The sequence below is a fragment of the Neoarius graeffei genome, chromosome 28 (genome assembly GCF_027579695.1).
Source record: "Neoarius graeffei isolate fNeoGra1 chromosome 28, fNeoGra1.pri, whole genome shotgun sequence".
NCBI classification, from domain to species: domain Eukaryota; kingdom Metazoa; phylum Chordata; class Actinopteri; order Siluriformes; family Ariidae; genus Neoarius; species Neoarius graeffei.
Genome location: NC_083596.1, coordinates 180919 through 199241, shown reverse-complemented (window position 1 = coordinate 199241; position 18323 = coordinate 180919). Strand labels below are relative to the sequence as shown.

The 18323-nt window shown below is 46.3% G+C and overlaps 1 protein-coding gene across 1 annotated transcript; it reads right to left on the bottom strand.

Moving 5' to 3' along the window:
• Positions 1 to 1128: 1128 nt before the first annotated feature.
• Positions 1129 to 18106, bottom strand: grk1b (G protein-coupled receptor kinase 1 b). Its single transcript, XM_060913025.1, has 7 exons — positions 17408 to 18106; positions 11188 to 11315; positions 10788 to 10945; positions 10607 to 10690; positions 9505 to 9629; positions 2011 to 2212; positions 1129 to 1412 (listed from the first exon to the last, which is right to left on the bottom strand). The coding sequence occupies exons 1-7, from the start codon at positions 18104 to 18106 to the stop codon at positions 1129 to 1131; spliced, it is 1680 nt and encodes a 559-aa protein (XP_060769008.1).
• Positions 18107 to 18323: the final 217 nt, after the last annotated feature.

The following is an 18323-nucleotide window of genomic DNA, read 5'->3' as shown; positions in this document are numbered from 1 at the left end:
TGGCTTTGGGACTTGTTCCTAGTAACAGCCTGGATGCTATGTTTCCTCTTTGGTCCAGAGCACACAGCATCCATTTCTTCCAAAACCGACCTGGAATACTGATTCATCTGACCACAATACATGTTTCCACTGCGTGATGGTCCATCCCAGACACCTCCGAGCCCAGAGAAGTCAATGGCGCTTCTGGACACAGTTAACATAAGGCTTCCTTTTTACACAGTAAAGTTTTAACTGGTGTTTGTGGATGTAACTCTGTATTGTACCTTGATAAAGGTTTTCCAAAGTAATCCCAAGCCCATGTGGTTCTATCAGCTGTAGATGAATGACGGTTCTTGATGCCATCTGAGGGATCGGAGATCACGGGGGTTCAGATTAGGCTTGAGCCCTTTACACATGTATTTGTGGATAAATTGGAGATCCTCGGCTCATCTTTACTCCTCCAAGACTCGGCCTTTCCTGGATACTGATTTTGTACCAAATCATGATTACAGTCACCTGATGACATCAGCTGTTTCACATCACATCATTATTTAATTGTTTTACTTCATTACTCGCCTTAAATTTCCCACGTCCCAACATTTTTTGGAATGTATTGCAGGTCTGAAATGCAGGAATGGATGGATATTAACAAATGAAATGAAGTTGACCAACAAAACATGAAATATTGGGTTCATTCTGTCTGTAATGAAATACAAGTCAAAGTACATTTACAAATCACTGCTTTCTTTTTTTATTTACATTCTTTCCACACCGTCCCAACTTTTTTATGATTTGAGGTTGTATTTCCCTATTAGGAAGTGACTCATGGTAGATTCAGGAGCAAAAATAATAACTTTCAGCTGTGTGTGTGTGTGTGTGTGTGTGTGTGTGTGTGTGTGTGATCAGTAAACAGAAGGGACTGATACAGGTAAATGAAAATATAACAAAAGTAGCAGATGTGACACTGAGTAACACAAATGTGTGAGTGAGTGAGAGAGAGAGTGTGAGTGAGTGAGTGAGTGAGTGAGTGTGAGAGAGAGAGAGAGAGAGAGAGAGTGAGTGAGTGAGGGAGTGAGGGAGAAGTCAGTGTGTTTCTTGCCTATCTAGTGGATTTATTTATTGAATTTTTTGAACCTATTGAATCTCTCTCTACAGTATAACACACCCTCCTCCTTTGCTCTGGATGTAGTTGAGGTCAAGATTGTTGGGGAGTTTCCCATCGTTACCCCATACATTCAGCTCTTTAAACACTCCAGTCTCTATCATCTCTTCTTGCCACGGAATCGGGATGTTCCCCGATGCAAACTCATTATGAAACTCATTATCTTTGGCATCAAACACTACACCTTTAACCGTACTGAAGACACCCACATCATCAATGTTCTTTGCATAGACCATCTTAGGATCAGGAACAAATGGAGGAGGAAGAAGACCTGTGCAAGAAAGACAAAGAGAGATAGAGAGTGAGAAAGACACAAAGAGAGAGAGAGTGAGAAAGAGAGAGAGAGAGAGAGAGAGAGAGAGAGAGAGAGAGATTTAGTTATATGGTGCTTTTATTTGTCTCCAGCAGACCTCAGTGCAGCTCTTCATAGTGCCTGTTTTTTTTTTTTTTAAAGTATATTTGGTGTGAGGGCGGCACGGTGGTGTAGTGGTTAGCGCTGTCGCCTCACAGCAAGAAGGTCCGGGTTCGAGCCCCGTGGCCGGCGAGGGCCTTTCTGTGCGGAGTTTGCATGTTCTCCCCGTGTCCGCGTGGGTTTCCTCCGGGTGCTCCGGTTTCCCCCACAGTCCAAAGACATGCAGGTTAGGTTAACTGGTGACTCTAAATTGAGCGTAGGTGTGAATGTGAGTGTGAATGGTTGTCTGTGTCTATGTGTCAGCCCTGTGATGACCTGGCGACTTGTCCAGGGTGTACCCCGCCTTTCACCCGTAGTCAGCTGGGATAGGCTCCAGCTTGCCTGCGGCCCTGTAGAACAGGATAAAGCAGCTAGAGATAATGAGATGAGATGAGATATTTGGTGTGTGTGTGTATACCTGCTTCCAGCTGACCCCACTGCAGTTCTCTGAAGAACGGTTGACTTTTCAGCTCCAAACACTGGTTGTTTTTGAAGCCCAGGCGTTTTTCCGGATCTTTCTCCATCAGTCCATTGCACAGCTGCTTCAGCTCATTACTGAAGGTGGGGGGGTAATGGGGGGGGTCATTCAGGATCCGCCTTGTCACCTCATTGATCTCCACCTAATTCACAACAACAACAATTACAAAACAGCAACAACTCACTGTCAGTCTGGGGATTTGAGCTCACAGTGTTCTGGTCATTAATGAAAAATCTGAACCCCTGACCATCCATCCATGATCTATCTATACCACTTATCTATCAGGGTTGTGGGAGCCATGACCATGTGGCTAAAATAAAACCTTACACTGAAATGTGTTAGTGAGGTGGGTGTAACTCGTCCATCTTATCGAACAGTAAAACCTCCATTTCAGCATGTCCTCCTGAGTCGTGACCTGGTCTGTTCCTCAGAGTGAAGCTTCAATTCCACACTTCAGTCATTAACACCAGCAGAGGAATGGTTCTGTTAACACTAATGAAATAATCATAATATATTGTGTGTGTGTTCACTGTCCTGCTGTCTCACCATATCACTTTCTCTGTCTCCCTGTCTTGCTGCCTCACTGTCCCACTGTCTTGCCATCTTACTTTCTCACTATCTCACCACCTCACTGTTCCCCGTTTCACTGTCCCATTGTCTCAACATCTCACTGTCTTGCCATCTTACAGTCTCACTGTCCTTTTGTCTCACTGTCCCACTGTCTCACCATCCCTCTCTCTTACTGTCCCACTCTGTCACCATCTCACTATCCCTCTGTCTCACCATCTCCCTGTCCTCAGTCCCACTGTCTGACTGTTCCACTGTCTCATTGTCCAACTGTCACACCATCTCACTGTCTCCTGTCTCACTGTTCCTCTGTCCCACTGTCTCACTGTTCCACTGTCTCATTGTCCCACTCTCTCACTGTCTCCTCATCCAGCTGTCACACTGTACCACTGTCTTGCTGTCTGTCTGTCTCATTGTCTCACCTTCCCACTGTCTCACCATCTCACATCCCACTGTCTCACCATCCTACTCTTCCACCATCTCACTGTTTCACCATCTCATTGTCTCAGTCTCACACCATGTGTGTGTGTGCGCGTGTGTGTACAGTGGATATAGCAAGTCTATACAGTCTTGGTTAAAGCAGCACAGAAACTTGCTGCTTTAACCAAGACTGTGCTGGGATGCCCCCTGGAGCCAGTGGAGGATGATGGCTAAGCTGTCATCTATGATGGAGAACGACTCCCACCCCCTACAGGACTTACTCACTGGACTGCAGAGCTCCTTCAGCAGGAGGTTGCTCCACCCTAACTGTGTGAAGGAGCGTTACCACAGATCATTCCTTCCTGCAGCTGTTAGACTGTACAACCAGCACTGCTCACAGTAGACTCACACCTGTGTTAGGGTTTTGCTGGGATTCGAACCTGGTTCGTTGGTGTGATAATCCAGCAAACCCCCACTAGGCCACCAGGGGGATGACTCAAATGCAGAGGCGTGAGGCGGAAGTAGAAAAAGAATCAAAAGGTTTATTTAAACTATATACACTATATACAGGGCAAAACAAAAGACAAAAAAAACCAAAGAGTATAATCCAAAAGAAAAGCAAAGTGCAAAAATTCAAAAGCTAAGAAGATCAAAAAACACAGTACAAAGGAAACTGGAGATAAACATAACAGCACAAAGACTCCGTGACAAGAGGACTGAACTCAGGGGTATAAATAGACAAACTAATTAAGGACACAGGTGAAGATAATTAGGCAATTAACACAAACACAAAACACAGGAACAGTGGCGGCCTCTAGAGGCCAAAATAAACACGACATGAAAAGGAAATAACAGCGGCCTCTAGAGGCCAAAACAGTCCTAGTCCTAACAGGACCCCCCCCTCTAGGAGCGTCTCCTGACGTTCCCAGGGCGATCCGGATGGGCCGAATGGAAGTCCCGACATAGTTCTTTATCAAGGACATCCCGAGCAGGAACCCAGCAGCGCTCCTCAGGACCATAGCCCTCCCAGTCCACCAGATATTGCAACCCGCCACGGACCCGGCGGGAGTCAAGCAGGCGATTCACAGTGAACACAGTCTGCCCCTGGAAGATGCGGGGGGGTGGGGGGTTCCTAGGGGCAGGGGCATACGTAGACGTCAGTACGGGCCGTAACAGGGAAACATGGAAAGTGGGGTTGATCCTCAGAGTCCGGGGCAACTGGAGCCGGTAGGAGACAGGGTTCACCCTGCGCACCACCTTGAAGGGGCCAATGTAGCGAGGAGCAAGCTTGCGGTTCTCCACCCGCAGTGGAAGGTCCTTAGTGGACAGCCAAACACGCTGCCCAGGGCGGAAAGCGTGTGCAGGTCTTCTATGGCGGTTGGCCTGAGTCTGGTTGGTTCTGGAGGTCTGTATGAGGGTCTTCCTGACCTTGCTCCAGGTCTTGCGACACCGTCTCACATATTGGTTGACCGAGGGCACCCCCGCGTCCTCCTCCTGGTCCGGGAACAGAGGTGGCTGGAACCCGAATTGGCACTGGAATGGCGACAGCTTGGTGGCCGATGACTGCAGGGTGTTGTGGGCGTACTCCGCCCATGGCAGCCAGGTGCTCCACGATGTCGGGTTATCCATAGCCAGGCCTCGCAGGGTGGTTTCCAGGTCCTGGTTGAGCCTCTCCGTCTGACCATTGGACTGTGGGTGAAACCCAGAGGAGAGGCTGGCAGTGGCTCCGATGACCTTGCAGAACCCGTGCCACACTCGGGAGGAGAACTGGGGCCCTCGGTCTGAGACGATGTCCTGTGGAAGACCAAAGACTCGGAAGACATGATTAAACAAAAGTTTCGCAGTTTCAAGAGCAGAGGGGAGTTTGCACAGTGGTATGAAGCGGCAGGCCTTGGAGAATCTGTCAACTAAGACCAAAATGACCGTGTTACCTTGTGACTCAGGGAGACCCGTGATAAAGTCGACTGCCACGTGGGACCAGGGACGCCGGGGAATGGTCAGAGGATGCAGGAGGCCCTGGGGACGCTGTCGTGGGTTCTTGGTTCTGGTGCAAACCTCACAGGACAGGACAAATGACCTTACTTCCTTCTCCATGTTAGGCCACCAGAAGCGTCTTTTCAGGAAGTCCAGGGTCCTCCGAGCTCCCGGGTGGGCGGTGAGAGGGGAAGAGTGACCCCACTGGAGAACCTTGGCCCGGGCTTGATGTGGGACGTACAAGAGGCCTGGTGGCCCCGTCCCAGGACCGGGGTCCTGGCGTTGGGCTCGTCGGACAGCCTCCTCAATACCCCAGCGGACAGGGGCCACAATCCGGGACACAGGGATAATAGGCCCGACTTCATTCTCCCTGTTAGTGGCAGAGAACAGTCTGGACAGTGCGTCAGGTTTGGTGTTCTTGGAGCCGGGGCGGTATGAGAGGGTGAAGTCAAACCGACTGAAAAACAGGGCCCACCTAGCCTGTCGAGGGTTCAGTCTCTTGGCTTGCTGGAGGTACTCCAGGTTCTTGTGGTCAGTCCAAACCAGGAATGGATGTTGTGCTCCCTCCAGCCAGTGCCTCCACTCCTCAAGGGCCAGTTTGACCGCTAGCAGTTCTCGATCCCCCACATCGTACCGGGACTCAGCAGGACTCAGGCGGTGGGAGAAGTAAGCGCAGGGGTGCAGCTTTCCTTCCGAACGTTGAGAGAGCACCGCGCCGACACCACTGTCCGAGGCGTCCACCTCCACGATGAATGGTTGGGAGGTGTCCGGGAGAACCAGAATGGGTGCCGTGCAGAAGCGGTCCTTGAGGTCTTTGAACGCTTTTTCTGCCTGAGGAGACCAGCCATAAGATCCACCTGTCCCTTTGGTGAGGTCTGACATGGGTGCTGCCACAGAACTGAAGTTCCTGATGAACTTGCGGTAGAAGTTAGCGAATCCTAAGAACCGCTGAACCTCCTTAACGGACTTGGGAGTAGGCCAATCCCGGACGGCCAGGGTCTTGGCAGGGTCCATTTGGAGTTGGCCTGTCCGTACAATAAATCCCAGAAAGGAGACCTCGGGAACATGAAATTCGCATTTCTGGGCCTTGGCGAACAGATTGTTCTGTAGCAGCCTCTGGAGAACCTGGCGGACATGGTGGCGGTGCTCCTGCACGGTCTTGGAAAAGATAAGGATGTCGTCGAGGTAGACAAAAACGTATAGGTTAATCATGTCCCTTAAGACGTCGTTGATTAGGGCCTGAAAAACAGCTGGTGCGTTGGTGAGTCCGAAGGGCATCACCTGGTATTCGTAGTGCCCAGACGGGGTGTTAAAGGCAGTCTTCCACTCGTCTCCCTGTCGGATACGGATGAGGTGGTATGCGTTCCGTAGGTCCAACTTGGTGAAGACGGTGGCGCCTTGGAGCAGGTCGAAAGCTGTGGACATCAGCGGAAGGGGATATCGGTTGCGCACAGTGATCTTATTCAGGCCCCTGTAATCAATACATGGTCGGAGCCCCCCATCCTTCTTGCCGACAAAGAAGAAGCCGGCTCCAGCAGGTGAAGTGGAGGGTCGAATAAACCCAGAGACCAGGGCATCTTTGAGGTATTCCTCCATGGCCTTGCGTTCTGGCTGAGAGAGTGAAAACAGTCTGCCACGAGGAGGGGTAGTCCCAGGGAGCAAGTCGATGGCACAGTCGTAGGCCCGGTGCGGAGGAAGAACGGCGGCCCTGCTCTTGCTGAATACCTCCTTGAGATCCCAGTACTCTGTGGGAACTTGAGATAACTCGGTGAGATCAGGGGGCTCGGCAGGAGACACAGGAGAGCTAGAGAGCAGACAAGAGGCATGGCATGCAGGGCCCCATTCCACAACCTGGCTTGTTACCCAGTCTATGCGAGGGTTGTGGCGAGTAAGCCAAGGAAGGCCTAGAATAACTGGGAACTCAGGTGAAGGAATCAGGTGCAGGGATATTTCTTCCTTGTGACCTTGAGACTGGAGGAAAACTGGAGAAGTAACTTGGGTGACTCTTCCATCACCTAACGCTTGGCCATCGAGGGCAGACACAGACAGTGGGACTTCAAGAGGTGCAGTCGGAATATTGATGCTTTGGGCGAAGTGAATATCCATAAAGTTCCCAGCCGCCCCTGAGTCTATCAAAGCTTGACAAGAGTGGACAGACTCACCCCAGGAGATGGAGACCGGGATGTAGATTCCTTGGCCAGGGAGTCCGGGAGAGAGGGTAGGCCCCGTCACAACCCTCCCTCGGCTGGACGGGGCGGTCCTTTTCCCAAGAGTTCGGGACATGATGCTCGGAAGTGACCAGGCTTGCCACAGTAGATGCAGCACTTGTCCCTCCTTCTGCGCTCCCTCTCAGATGCGGAGAGGCGAGTACGACCCACTTGCATGGGTTCTGGACAGTCACTGAAGGAGGTAGACGGTCTCCAGGTAGAGGTAGGGAGGCTGGGGGGGCTCAAGGCTTGGTGGCGTTCTCTCATCCTGTTGTCCAGACGAATAGCATGTGAGATGAGGGTTTCGAGGTCACTTGGGCATCCAATAGAGGCCAGACCGTCCTTGATGGGGTCAGACAGACCATGGTGGAAGGCTGACACCAGGGCAGTCTCGTTCCATCCACTTACTGCTGCGAGTGTTCGGAACGAGATGGCGTAATCTGCGACGCTTCCTCCTTGCCGGATGGACATGAGCTTTCGGGCTGCGTCGGTACTGATGTCTGCCTGATCGAAGACCCGAAGCATCTCTTCAGAAAACAGCTGGAAATCAAAGCACTCAGGTCCCTGTCTTTGCCAGATAGCAGTAGCCCAGGCTCGCGCCTTACCAGCTAATAAGGTGATCACAAAGGCAATCTTGCGGCGATCCGTAGTGTAGGTGGTAGGCTGAAGCTCAAAGGTGAGTTGACACTGGGTAAGGAACTCTCGGCACTCACTGTGCTTGCCGTCATACCTCTGTGGTGCAGGAAGGCTGGGTTCGCGAGGTGAAGAAGGCAGCATTGCAGGAGGCACTGGAGCAGGAGTGGGAGCTGGATCAGGAGCAGGAACTGGATCAGGAGCAGGAGATGCAGGCAGAGATGTCAGCTGTGCCAGGGTTTTCCCAATTTGCTGAAGCAGTTCCTCGTGGCGAGCGAGGGCCTCACGTTGGCTGGTGAGCGTACGTCCATGAGCGTCCATGGTCGCTCCGAAGCGTGTCAAAGCTGCCATAATTCCCTGAAGGTTGGCCGGGTAGACAGTTGAAGCAGCCTCTGCTGAGTCGGTCATGACGGAGTCTTTCTGTTAGGGTTTTGCTGGGATTCGAACCTGGTTCGTTGGTGTGATAATCCAGCAAACCCCCACTAGGCCACCAGGGGGATGACTCAAATGCAGAGGCGTGAGGCGGAAGTAGAAAAAGAATCAAAAGGTTTATTTAAACTATATACACTATATACAGGGCAAAACAAAAGACAAAAAAAACCAAAGAGTATAATCCAAAAGAAAAGCAAAGTGCAAAAATTCAAAAGCTAAGAAGATCAAAAAACACAGTACAAAGGAAACTGGAGATAAACATAACAGCACAAAGACTCCGTGACAAGAGGACTGAACTCAGGGGTATAAATAGACAAACTAATTAAGGACACAGGTGAAGATAATTAGGCAATTAACACAAACACAAAACACAGGAACAGTGGCGGCCTCTAGAGGCCAAAATAAACACGACATGAAAAGGAAATAACAGCGGCCTCTAGAGGCCAAAACAGTCCTAGTCCTAACAACCTGTATGTCTGTCAATAGTTGTTGCATTGTTTTCTTTTTCTTCTGTTTTTTATCTTTAGCGATTACGACCACCTGATATGTGCAATAAGTTTGTTTCATCTACTTCATAATTCCTCTAATTTAGTATTTATCTTAGGTATAATATATATCTTTTTACTTGTGTGGCTTGATATGTCTCTTCTGCTGCTAACCACTGTACTTCTGCAAACAAGAAATTTCCCCATTGTGGGACAATAAAGGTCATCTTATCTTAGATTTCAAAAATCAAACTTTCATTTTTGGAGACCAAATAGTGTGCGATGGTGGCAAGAAAAACTCCCTGAGATGGCATGAGGAAGAAACGTTGAGAGTCAACAAAGAAATGTGTTCAGAAGAAGAATATCAGCATTTTGGAATGGACCAGTCAGAGCCTGGATGTAAATCCTATTGAAAACCTGTGGAATGGCTTGAAGAGGGCTGTGTACAGGAATCTCCTCACAATCTGAGAGATCTGGAGCATTATTGTAAGGAAGAGTAAAATAAAATTGCCAAATCAACATGTGCTAATTTGATCGACTCTTAACTATAAACACGGAGTGCTGTATTACAAGCAAAGCATAATTTACCAAACTATTAATTAGGGGGTGTTTATACTGATGCAACCAGGTTGTTGCAAGTTTTTTTTCACTTTAATGTTGTTGGTTACACATTAAATGTGAAAAAACAATGTGTAAACTTTTTATAGTCAGTGTACCTGTTCTCCTCTGACTCTGAAGGGTCCTTTAGCTGTCACCATCTCATACAGTGTGACTCCAAGAGTGAAATAATCCACAGTGTAGTTATATTCTTTATCTTGCAGCAGCTCAGGAGCCATAAACCCTGAAAGCATGCACAGAGAGAGAGAGAGAGAGAGAGAGAGAGAGAGAGAGAGAGTAAATTAGCAGTAAAATTTATTTGTGTTTGTTTTGATGTGTTTGTATTAGAGTTTTCAATTAGAAATCAGTTTTTGGATAAATCTGTAAATGAATTTAAAACTTTAAAGTTTTTCCTCTTTAAATGTGTCTTAAACATTTAAATGTTTTTTTGAGCTGCAGTGAGATGTGTGGCTGTAGGTTAGTTCTGAACTCTGTAATTTTGAAGTGTGGAATTCAAATAATAACCAGCATCACGGTCCGTTCTGGTTCCTGTTTCCCCTGTTCCTATTCACTGAAGTTAACTGACTTCATGTTAAAACTGTTAATGTTATAGTCAGGCTGTCTGTTGTTGCCCAAATGAGGATGGGTTCCCTTTGAGTCTGGTTCCTCTTGAGGTTTCTTCCTCATGTTGTCTGAGGGAGTTTTTCCTTGCCACTGTCACCACAGGCTTCATCATTGGGGATAGATTAGGGATAAAATTAGCTCATGTTTTAAGTCGTTCAAATTCTGTAAAGCTGCTTTGCGACAGTGTTTATTGTTAAAAGCGCTATACAAATAAACTTGACTTGACTTGACTATTCTGGCTCCACCCACTGGCATCAGCACCTGATGATCCAACTTGCCTGTGTGCAGTTTGTTGACCCGCATTTCTTTGTCTTTGTCTGTAATTTACACTCATTGTGTTTATGTTACTCTGTTTGCCTTGGCTTCTTCTGAGGATTTTCTTGTGTGTTGTGTTTTCACTTTTGGTTCCCTTCAGTTCCAAGTTCTAAGGCTCTAGTTTTCCTGGTTTTCCTGTTCCCCAGTTGTAGTTCCTGTTTCGGTGTCCTATTCTCTTAACAGCAAAAATGAAGAACTATACAACAGTAATCCGTATCCATCTGTTCAATTCCTAAAGTGTGTGTGTGTGTGTGTGTGTGTGTGTGTGTGTGTGTATAAAACCTGGTGTTCCTGCATATCCTTTAGTTTTGTCTTTTCCTGGGGGAAGTTCAACAGCCAACCCGAGATCAGACAGTCGAACATGACCTTAAACAACACACAATAGAAAAGATGAATCTTACAAAACAGGTGATTTCTCTGTGTGTGTGTGTGTGTGTGTGTGTGTGTGTGTGTGTGTGTTTACCTGCATCATCGAGGAGAACATTCTCAGGTTTCAGGTCTCTGTAGATGATTCTGTGTTGGTGTAAATGTTCTAATCCACAGATGATCTGAGCACAGTAGAAAGTCGCTCGTACTTCACTAAAGCCTGGATTCTTCTCATCTACATTATACATGTGATACCTACAGAGAGACAGACAGAGAGACAGGGACAGAGAAAGGGACACGTCCAGACAGAGAGAGAAATGGGGACAGAGAAACCGATCCACAAATCCCTAATTGACTGGACCAGATTGATTTCTAATGGCTGTTGTGTATTTTATTTATTGTGCCATAGTTTTCATTTTAGTTAGTGAAGTGTGTGTGTGTGTGTGTGTGCGTGTGTGTGTGTGTGTGTGTGTGTGTGTGTGTGTGTGTGTGTGTACCTGAGATCTCCTCCATTCATGATAGTCATGATGAGACAGAGGTCGCTTTTGGTTTGGAAAGCATATGCAAGAGAGACAATGAAGCGACTGTGCACTTTTGCCAGGATTCTCTTTTCCACCATTGCACTCTGACTCACACACACACACACACACACACACACACACACACACACACACACACACACAGAGTATATGGTATATGTTATATATATTCATTCTGTGGTGCAACAATGATGGTGAGAGAAAGAGAGAGAGAATTGAGGCTTATAATTGTGTGTGTGTGTGTGCGTGCGTGCGTGGGTGGGTGGGTGGGTGGGTGTGTCAATGATATTGATTAATTTATCATTGCAATGTGAAAATGACTGAAATCTAAAATAAACAGTTGAAGACAAAATATAACTATTCACTGAAGAATAATAGTTTATGTGAAACCATTAATTCCACAGTAAAGTTTCATGTTTGATATTCAAACCTCTGACACTGACAGCATTAAACAGCATTCATTCATATTTCCCCTCATTAACATCAAACTTCTTCTTCTTCTTCTTCTTCTGGCTGCTCCTGATTAGGAGTCGCCACAGCGGATCTTTTGTCTCCATTGCTCCCTGTCTTCTGCATCCTTCTCTACCACTCCTGCCACTTTCATGTCCTCTCTCACCACATCCATGTATCTCCTCTTTGGCCTTCCTCGTTTTCATTTGCCTGGCAGCTCCATCCTCAACATTCTCCTTCCCACATGCTCTGCATCTCTTCTCAGGATGTGCCCATACCATCTCAGTCTCATCTCTCTTAGCTTAATTCCCAAGCTCTCCACATGTGCTGTCCCTCAGATGTGCTCGTTCCTTATCCTGTCCAACCTTATCACTCCCATTGCAAACCTCAACTCCGCCACCTCCAACTTTGCCTCCTGTCTCTTTGTTAAGGGTACGGTCTCCAATCCATATATCACAGCTGGTCTCAGTACTGTTCTATACATCTTACCTTTCACTTTTGCTGGGACTTTCCGATCACAAATGACTCCTGAAATCCTTCTCCAACTGCTCCACCCTGCCTGCACTCTCTTTCTCACCTCACTATCACAGACCCCATTTTCCTGCACAGTTGACCCCAGGTACTTGAATTCACCAACTTTCTTTACGTCTACTCCTTGCATCTTCACTACACTCTCATCCCCATTCTCATTGATGCACATGTATTCTGTTTTGCTACTGCTCACCTTCATTCCTCTTCGTTCCAATGCATCCCTCCATCTCTCCAAACCCAGCTCAACCTCCTTTCTACTTTCACCACATATCACAATATCATCCGCAAACATCATGTTCCATGGTGACTCTTGCCTCACTTCATCCATCAAGCTATCCATCACTATGGCAAACAAAAAAGGACTCAAAGCAGATCCTTGATGGAGTCCCACCTTCACCTTGAACCATTCAGTCATTCCAACTGCACACCTCACTGCTGTTTCACTGTTTTCATACATGTCTTGCACCACTCTATCGTATGCCTTCTCCAGGTCTACAAACACACAATGTAGCTTTCTCTGGCCTTCCCTGTACTTCTCCATTAACATTCTTAAAGCAAAAATTGCATCCGACATGCTCTTCCTTGGCATAAACCCGTACTGCTGTTCACAGATTGATACCTCTCTTCTCAGTCTCGCCTCCAATACTCTTTCCCATAACGTCATGGTGTGGCTCATCAATTTTATTCCTCTGTAATTACTGCAGCTCTGTACATCTCCCTTATTCTTGTATATTGGGACTAGCACACTCTTTCTCCATTCATTTGGCATTTTCTCATTCTCTAGGATCTTATTAAACAATCTCGTTAGGAACTCTACAGCCGTCTCACCCAAACATCTCCAAGCCTCAATCGGGATACCATCTGGTCCGACTGCTTTCCCAGTCTTCATTCTTGTCATGGCTGCCCTCACCTCATCCTTACTAACCAACTCTGCTTCCTGATTTGCTGTCTCCAATGAATCTGACCTTTTCTCTCTTGGATTCTCCTCATTTAAAAAATCCTCAAAGTACTCTTTCCACCTTCTTAATACACTCTCTTTGTCAGCACATTTCCATTTACATCTTTCATCACTTTTACCTGCTGTACATCCCTCGCGTCCCTGTTTCTCTGCCTAGCTAGTCTGTACAGGTCTTTCTCTCCTTCTTTGGTCTCCAGTCTTCCGTACAACTCCTGGTATGCATCTGCTTTCACCTTCGCTACCACTCTTTTTGCCTTCTGTCTCATCTCTCTGTATAACCACCTGCTTTCCTCATCTCTCTGATTGTCCCAATTCTTCTTTGCTAGCCTCTTCTCTTTTCTGTGGTTGGTTGAAGAGAGCAACTGGACTTGCTTGAAGATTCTTGAAAACGGTTCGCCTCTCATCCTAAAGGCATCCTCAGTTCTGTATGACTAATAGGGAGTATCCAGTATTTATCCTCTCATGGATCATCATAGAATCCGAATCAGAATGCTGATGGCTGCATTGTAGGTGGCTGATAGATGTCATAGACCCCCACCTCTGTTCAATGATGGTCGTTCCAGGTTGACAAAAATGAACGATCCTCTCTGGCTAAGATGTCTGCCAGTTTTCTGGAAGTCCTCTCATACTCCCGCACCAGTCGAAGGGATCTCATCCCAAAGTGCGTAGAAACATATCTGTGACGAATTTCAGTCATCCAGGTACATAGTAATCTGTGGTTGGTTGAAGAGAGCAACTGGACTTGCTTGAAGATTCTTGAAAATGTTTCGCCTCTCATCCTAAAGGCTTCCTCGGTTCTGTCTGACTAATAGGGAGTATCCAATATTTATCCTCTCATGGATCATCATAGAATCCGAATCAGAATGCTGATGGCTGCATTGTAGGTGGCTGATAAAACCAACCACAGATTACTATGTACCTGGATGACTGAGATTCGTCACAGATATGCCTCTTCTTTTTTATAATTTCCTGCACTTCTTTGTTCCACCACCATGTCTCTTTGTCTTCCTTCCTCCTTCCCGATGGCCACCCTAGCACCTTCCTTGCTGCCTCTCTTACTAGTACAGCAGTAGTATTCCACTCTTCTGGCAGACTTCCATGACCAGTCATTGCTTGTCTCATTTCTTCCCTAAACTCCTTCTGATGTTCAACCTCTTTTAGTTTCCACCACTTAATCTTCAGCTCCACTATTTCACGCTTCCTCTTTTTCACTTTCAAGCTCATCCTGCACACGACCACTCGATGTTGTCTAGCTACACTCTCCCCTGCCATCACTTTACAGTCTCCAATCTCCTTCAGGTTACCCCTTCTGCAGAGTATGTAGTCCACCTGTGTAGATCTTCCTCCACTCTTAAACATCACCATGTGCTGCTCTTTCTTCTCAAAGTATGTATTGTCTATTGCCAAATTCATCCTCGTTGAAAAATCAACCACCATTTGCCCTTCCACATTTCTCTCTCTTACACCATATCTGCCCATCACGTCCTCATCTCCTCTGTTTCCCTCGCCAACATGTCCATTGAAATCTGCTCCTATCAGCACACGCTCCTCCCTTGGTATACGTTCTACCACTTCATCCATCTTTTCCCAGAAAGACTCTTTCATTAAAAATGAAAAAAAAAAAAATCTAAATAAATCACATACATTTCTTGGGGGTGCAAAAGGGATGCTATGGCTATCCTAGGGGTAGCTACAGCATGCCCAAGCCCCTCACTGGTGCCACCCGTTGGTGGGTGTGCAGTTAGTGAGTATAGAGGATGTGCAGTCACGTGACCCGTCCGTGTTTACTCCGCCATATTGGACGGCTTCAGGATTGTTTACCTTGCATGAGCGTAATGCATCCAGGGAGTAATCCCCAAGAAAATTCGGAAAAAAACCCATCTACATCGCGCGATAACTTTTCTAAGTTTGTTCAGCATCTTGAAGGTGACGTGAGGCAGCGTTACGTGGAAAAGTGTTCCAGGTTGGGGATTGCAGATCTGTACAACTTGCCGCAATCCTTGTTCAGGGAAATTCAGAGCTGTGGTGCCGGCGATTTGCCCGATCTGGCCTACCACGACATTTACAATTTTCTTGTTAATCGTGAATCGTGTTACACTGGCAAAGCCCTCAAAGCTTACAAGAGCCTGGAAGCTTATAAATATTTTGTTGCGGGATGGGTATCCCAACTATACCTCTGGAAGGTTCCGAAGAAGAATGTCTACTTGATAACCTCACGGGTAAGTGGCATTAAGACGTTTATCATAAAGAGACTATGCAGGACGTTTTATCGTAAGAATGTTCAAAATCTAAACTCAGTTCCAGATAATGACAGGGTTGTAAATATGTATGTTTTTGTCTGAAAAAAAATTATCACAAATCACTGACTATGCAGTTATCATTCAATCCGAAAATCAACTTAACAGATGTACTAGGAGTATTGAATTAGAAGATCACACCTACCTGATATGAAGTGTTCACTACAAATTCGGCTGGTAGAACTGGGGTTCCAGTTTTCTCTTCGCACAGCAGACACCCATTTTGCGCGTCTCTCCTCGTCTGCGGGGAATCTATAAAATGACAGTCCCTCCTTTTGGCCCTGTCTATTGGTACAACCAAATGCTGAACAAGATATAACCATTCTCGAAAGATCTACTCCCACACACTTGATAATTAGAATGGGTTCGTCTAAGTTCTATGCGCGGCCATGCCGTCCAAGATGGCAAATAAACAAATATCACATGGCCTCGTGATGTCACGTGCACGCTCTCTATATGTACAGTTAGAGAGAGAGAGAGTGAGAGAGAGAGAGAGCGAGTGCAGTCAGTGTGTTAAATGTTCTTGGTCTCATTAACATCAAACTAATTAGCATAAACCTTTGATTTATTCACTGTCTTCAACTGCTGTTTAACTTGAGTTTCAAACTCACTGCAGCCACCAAGAACATTTAACACACTGACTGCACTCTCTCTCTCTCTCTCTCTCTCTCTCTTTCTCTCTCTAACTGTACATATACTCACTAACTGCACACCCACCAATGTGTGGCACCAGCGAGGGGCTTGGGTGTGCTGTAGCTACCCCTAGGATAGCCATAGTATCTCCTTTGCACCCCCAAGAAATTTATGTGATTTTATTTAGATTTTTTTTTCATTTTTAATGTGTGGATGCTCTAATTTATAATTTGAAAAATAAATAAATGTATTAAAAATAAAACAGATTATTTTTAGACTAAATAAACATAAAACCAACACAGATGATCTGATTCAGCCGATGGACACAGCACACAGTGAACTTTTGACTTTCACATCCTGTTACCTCGAGAGCAATTTTTTTTGTAACTTAGCGATATGATAATGTATCTTTTTTTTAAGACTTCATAACGTCCACGTGTGGAGACTCAATAAACAAGTGCATTGTTTTGTTATGAAGATATTGAATGGTAAGTGCATGAATTTTTTCCTCTGTTGGCAATTATTAATGAATCTGACTCCTTATCATTATTTCTATGCGATTCAGATAACTTTAGGCTTATGGAACACTTTTGATGCACTGGTCAAGGTGTTGGTGACTGACAGTGTGAGTTTGTGAGTCTGAGGCTGAAACATTCACAAACCTCTGTTTCTGCTGTTGCAGCTTGTGTGCAAGCCCTGGTCATGGTTTAACTGTGTGAAATTTTATATTCAGAGGTGTGTGTGTAGGCTGATTTGTGAACCTTATATTTAACACAGAATGGCATTGTAACTGTTGCAGAATGGGTACGATGGACGTGTGTGTATGTATGTTGGAGGTGTTGCAATAGAAATTAGAAGGGCATGCGGAGAGCACAGACTTCCACCAGGGCCAAATGTCATAACATTAATGAAAATGAAACTAAATTCATCGAGCTGCCCTGTGAGTTGGATCTGCTCCAAAATGGAATGGGTTCTTCTTTGGCCCATGCTACACCTTTCCACCAAGTTTCATGAAAATCAGGCCAGTAGTTTTTACATAATCCTACAAACAAACAAACAAACAAACAAACAAACAAGCAAGCCTCCTTGGTGGAAGTAATTATACTGTAGAGATCGGTACATTAATGGGAACCCCTAAATTTCAGAGCACCCCCACCGAAAAGTCAAGCAACCACATAGCACCAGCAAAAGAAACTCTCTCGCGCTGCCCTGAAACACACACACACCACTTTTATCACACAGATGATATCCTTGGTCATGTGAATTCCATCCATCTTTAATTCTGAATATTTATAAGTTTCTTGTTTACATCATAGCCTTTGCGCTTCTTCAGCCATTTCTTCTTCAGCTTCTTGTTGGCATACATCTTTCCGGTGGCCTTCATCTGGCAGGCGTGCACCTCACCGAAGCCGCCCTTCCCGAGAACACGGAACTCCATGAACCAGTCCTCTGTCACTGCCTGTCCCTCCAACCACTTAAACTGAACATAGCGCAGGAAGTAGGGGCTAGATTTAAACCCACTCAGCGTGCTGGCCTCCAGATGTTTCAGCAGCTGCTGCTCGCTCTCCTTGAATAGATCAGTCCTGGCATTCTGGTGGTTTTCCTTCACATGCTCCATTGTCTTCTCCTCCAAGAAGCTGCAGAAGTCTTCAGAACTCATGTCAAAGTACCGGTTAATAATTTTCTGTGCTTTCTGCACACGGTCTTTCTCCAACACCATGCTGTAGTCTTCCACATCCTTCCAGAATTCTCCAGCAGCTCTGTGGGTGAGATCACTGGAGAGGAACTGCTGAAAGAGCAGCTTTCCAATTGGCTGGTGAACACACATGCTGTCAAAGGCAGAGTCTACTGTGGTCTTCATGTGCTCACACTCTCGGATGTGTGGAAGATTCAGTTTAGCTCGATACTTTTTATCTCGCATTGCTGCAACAGCTGAAGCATCCAAACTGCCACGAGCTGAGACATATGCTGAGTTCGCCACCACCGTCTCCAAACCCCCGATATCCATCACTGCACTGAGAGATAGACAAACGGACAAAGAGGTCCTAAGAGAGAGAGAGACACAGTTACAGCTTTCCCAAAAGGATCACAGAACACAGAATAACTGCTTTTAATAAACAGCTCTCTCTCTCTCTCTCTCTCTCTCTCTCTCTCTGTGTGTGTGTGTGAGAGAGAGAGAGAGGCGATATCAGCATTGTCTGTTGTGCTCTGTGTTAAGAACTGAT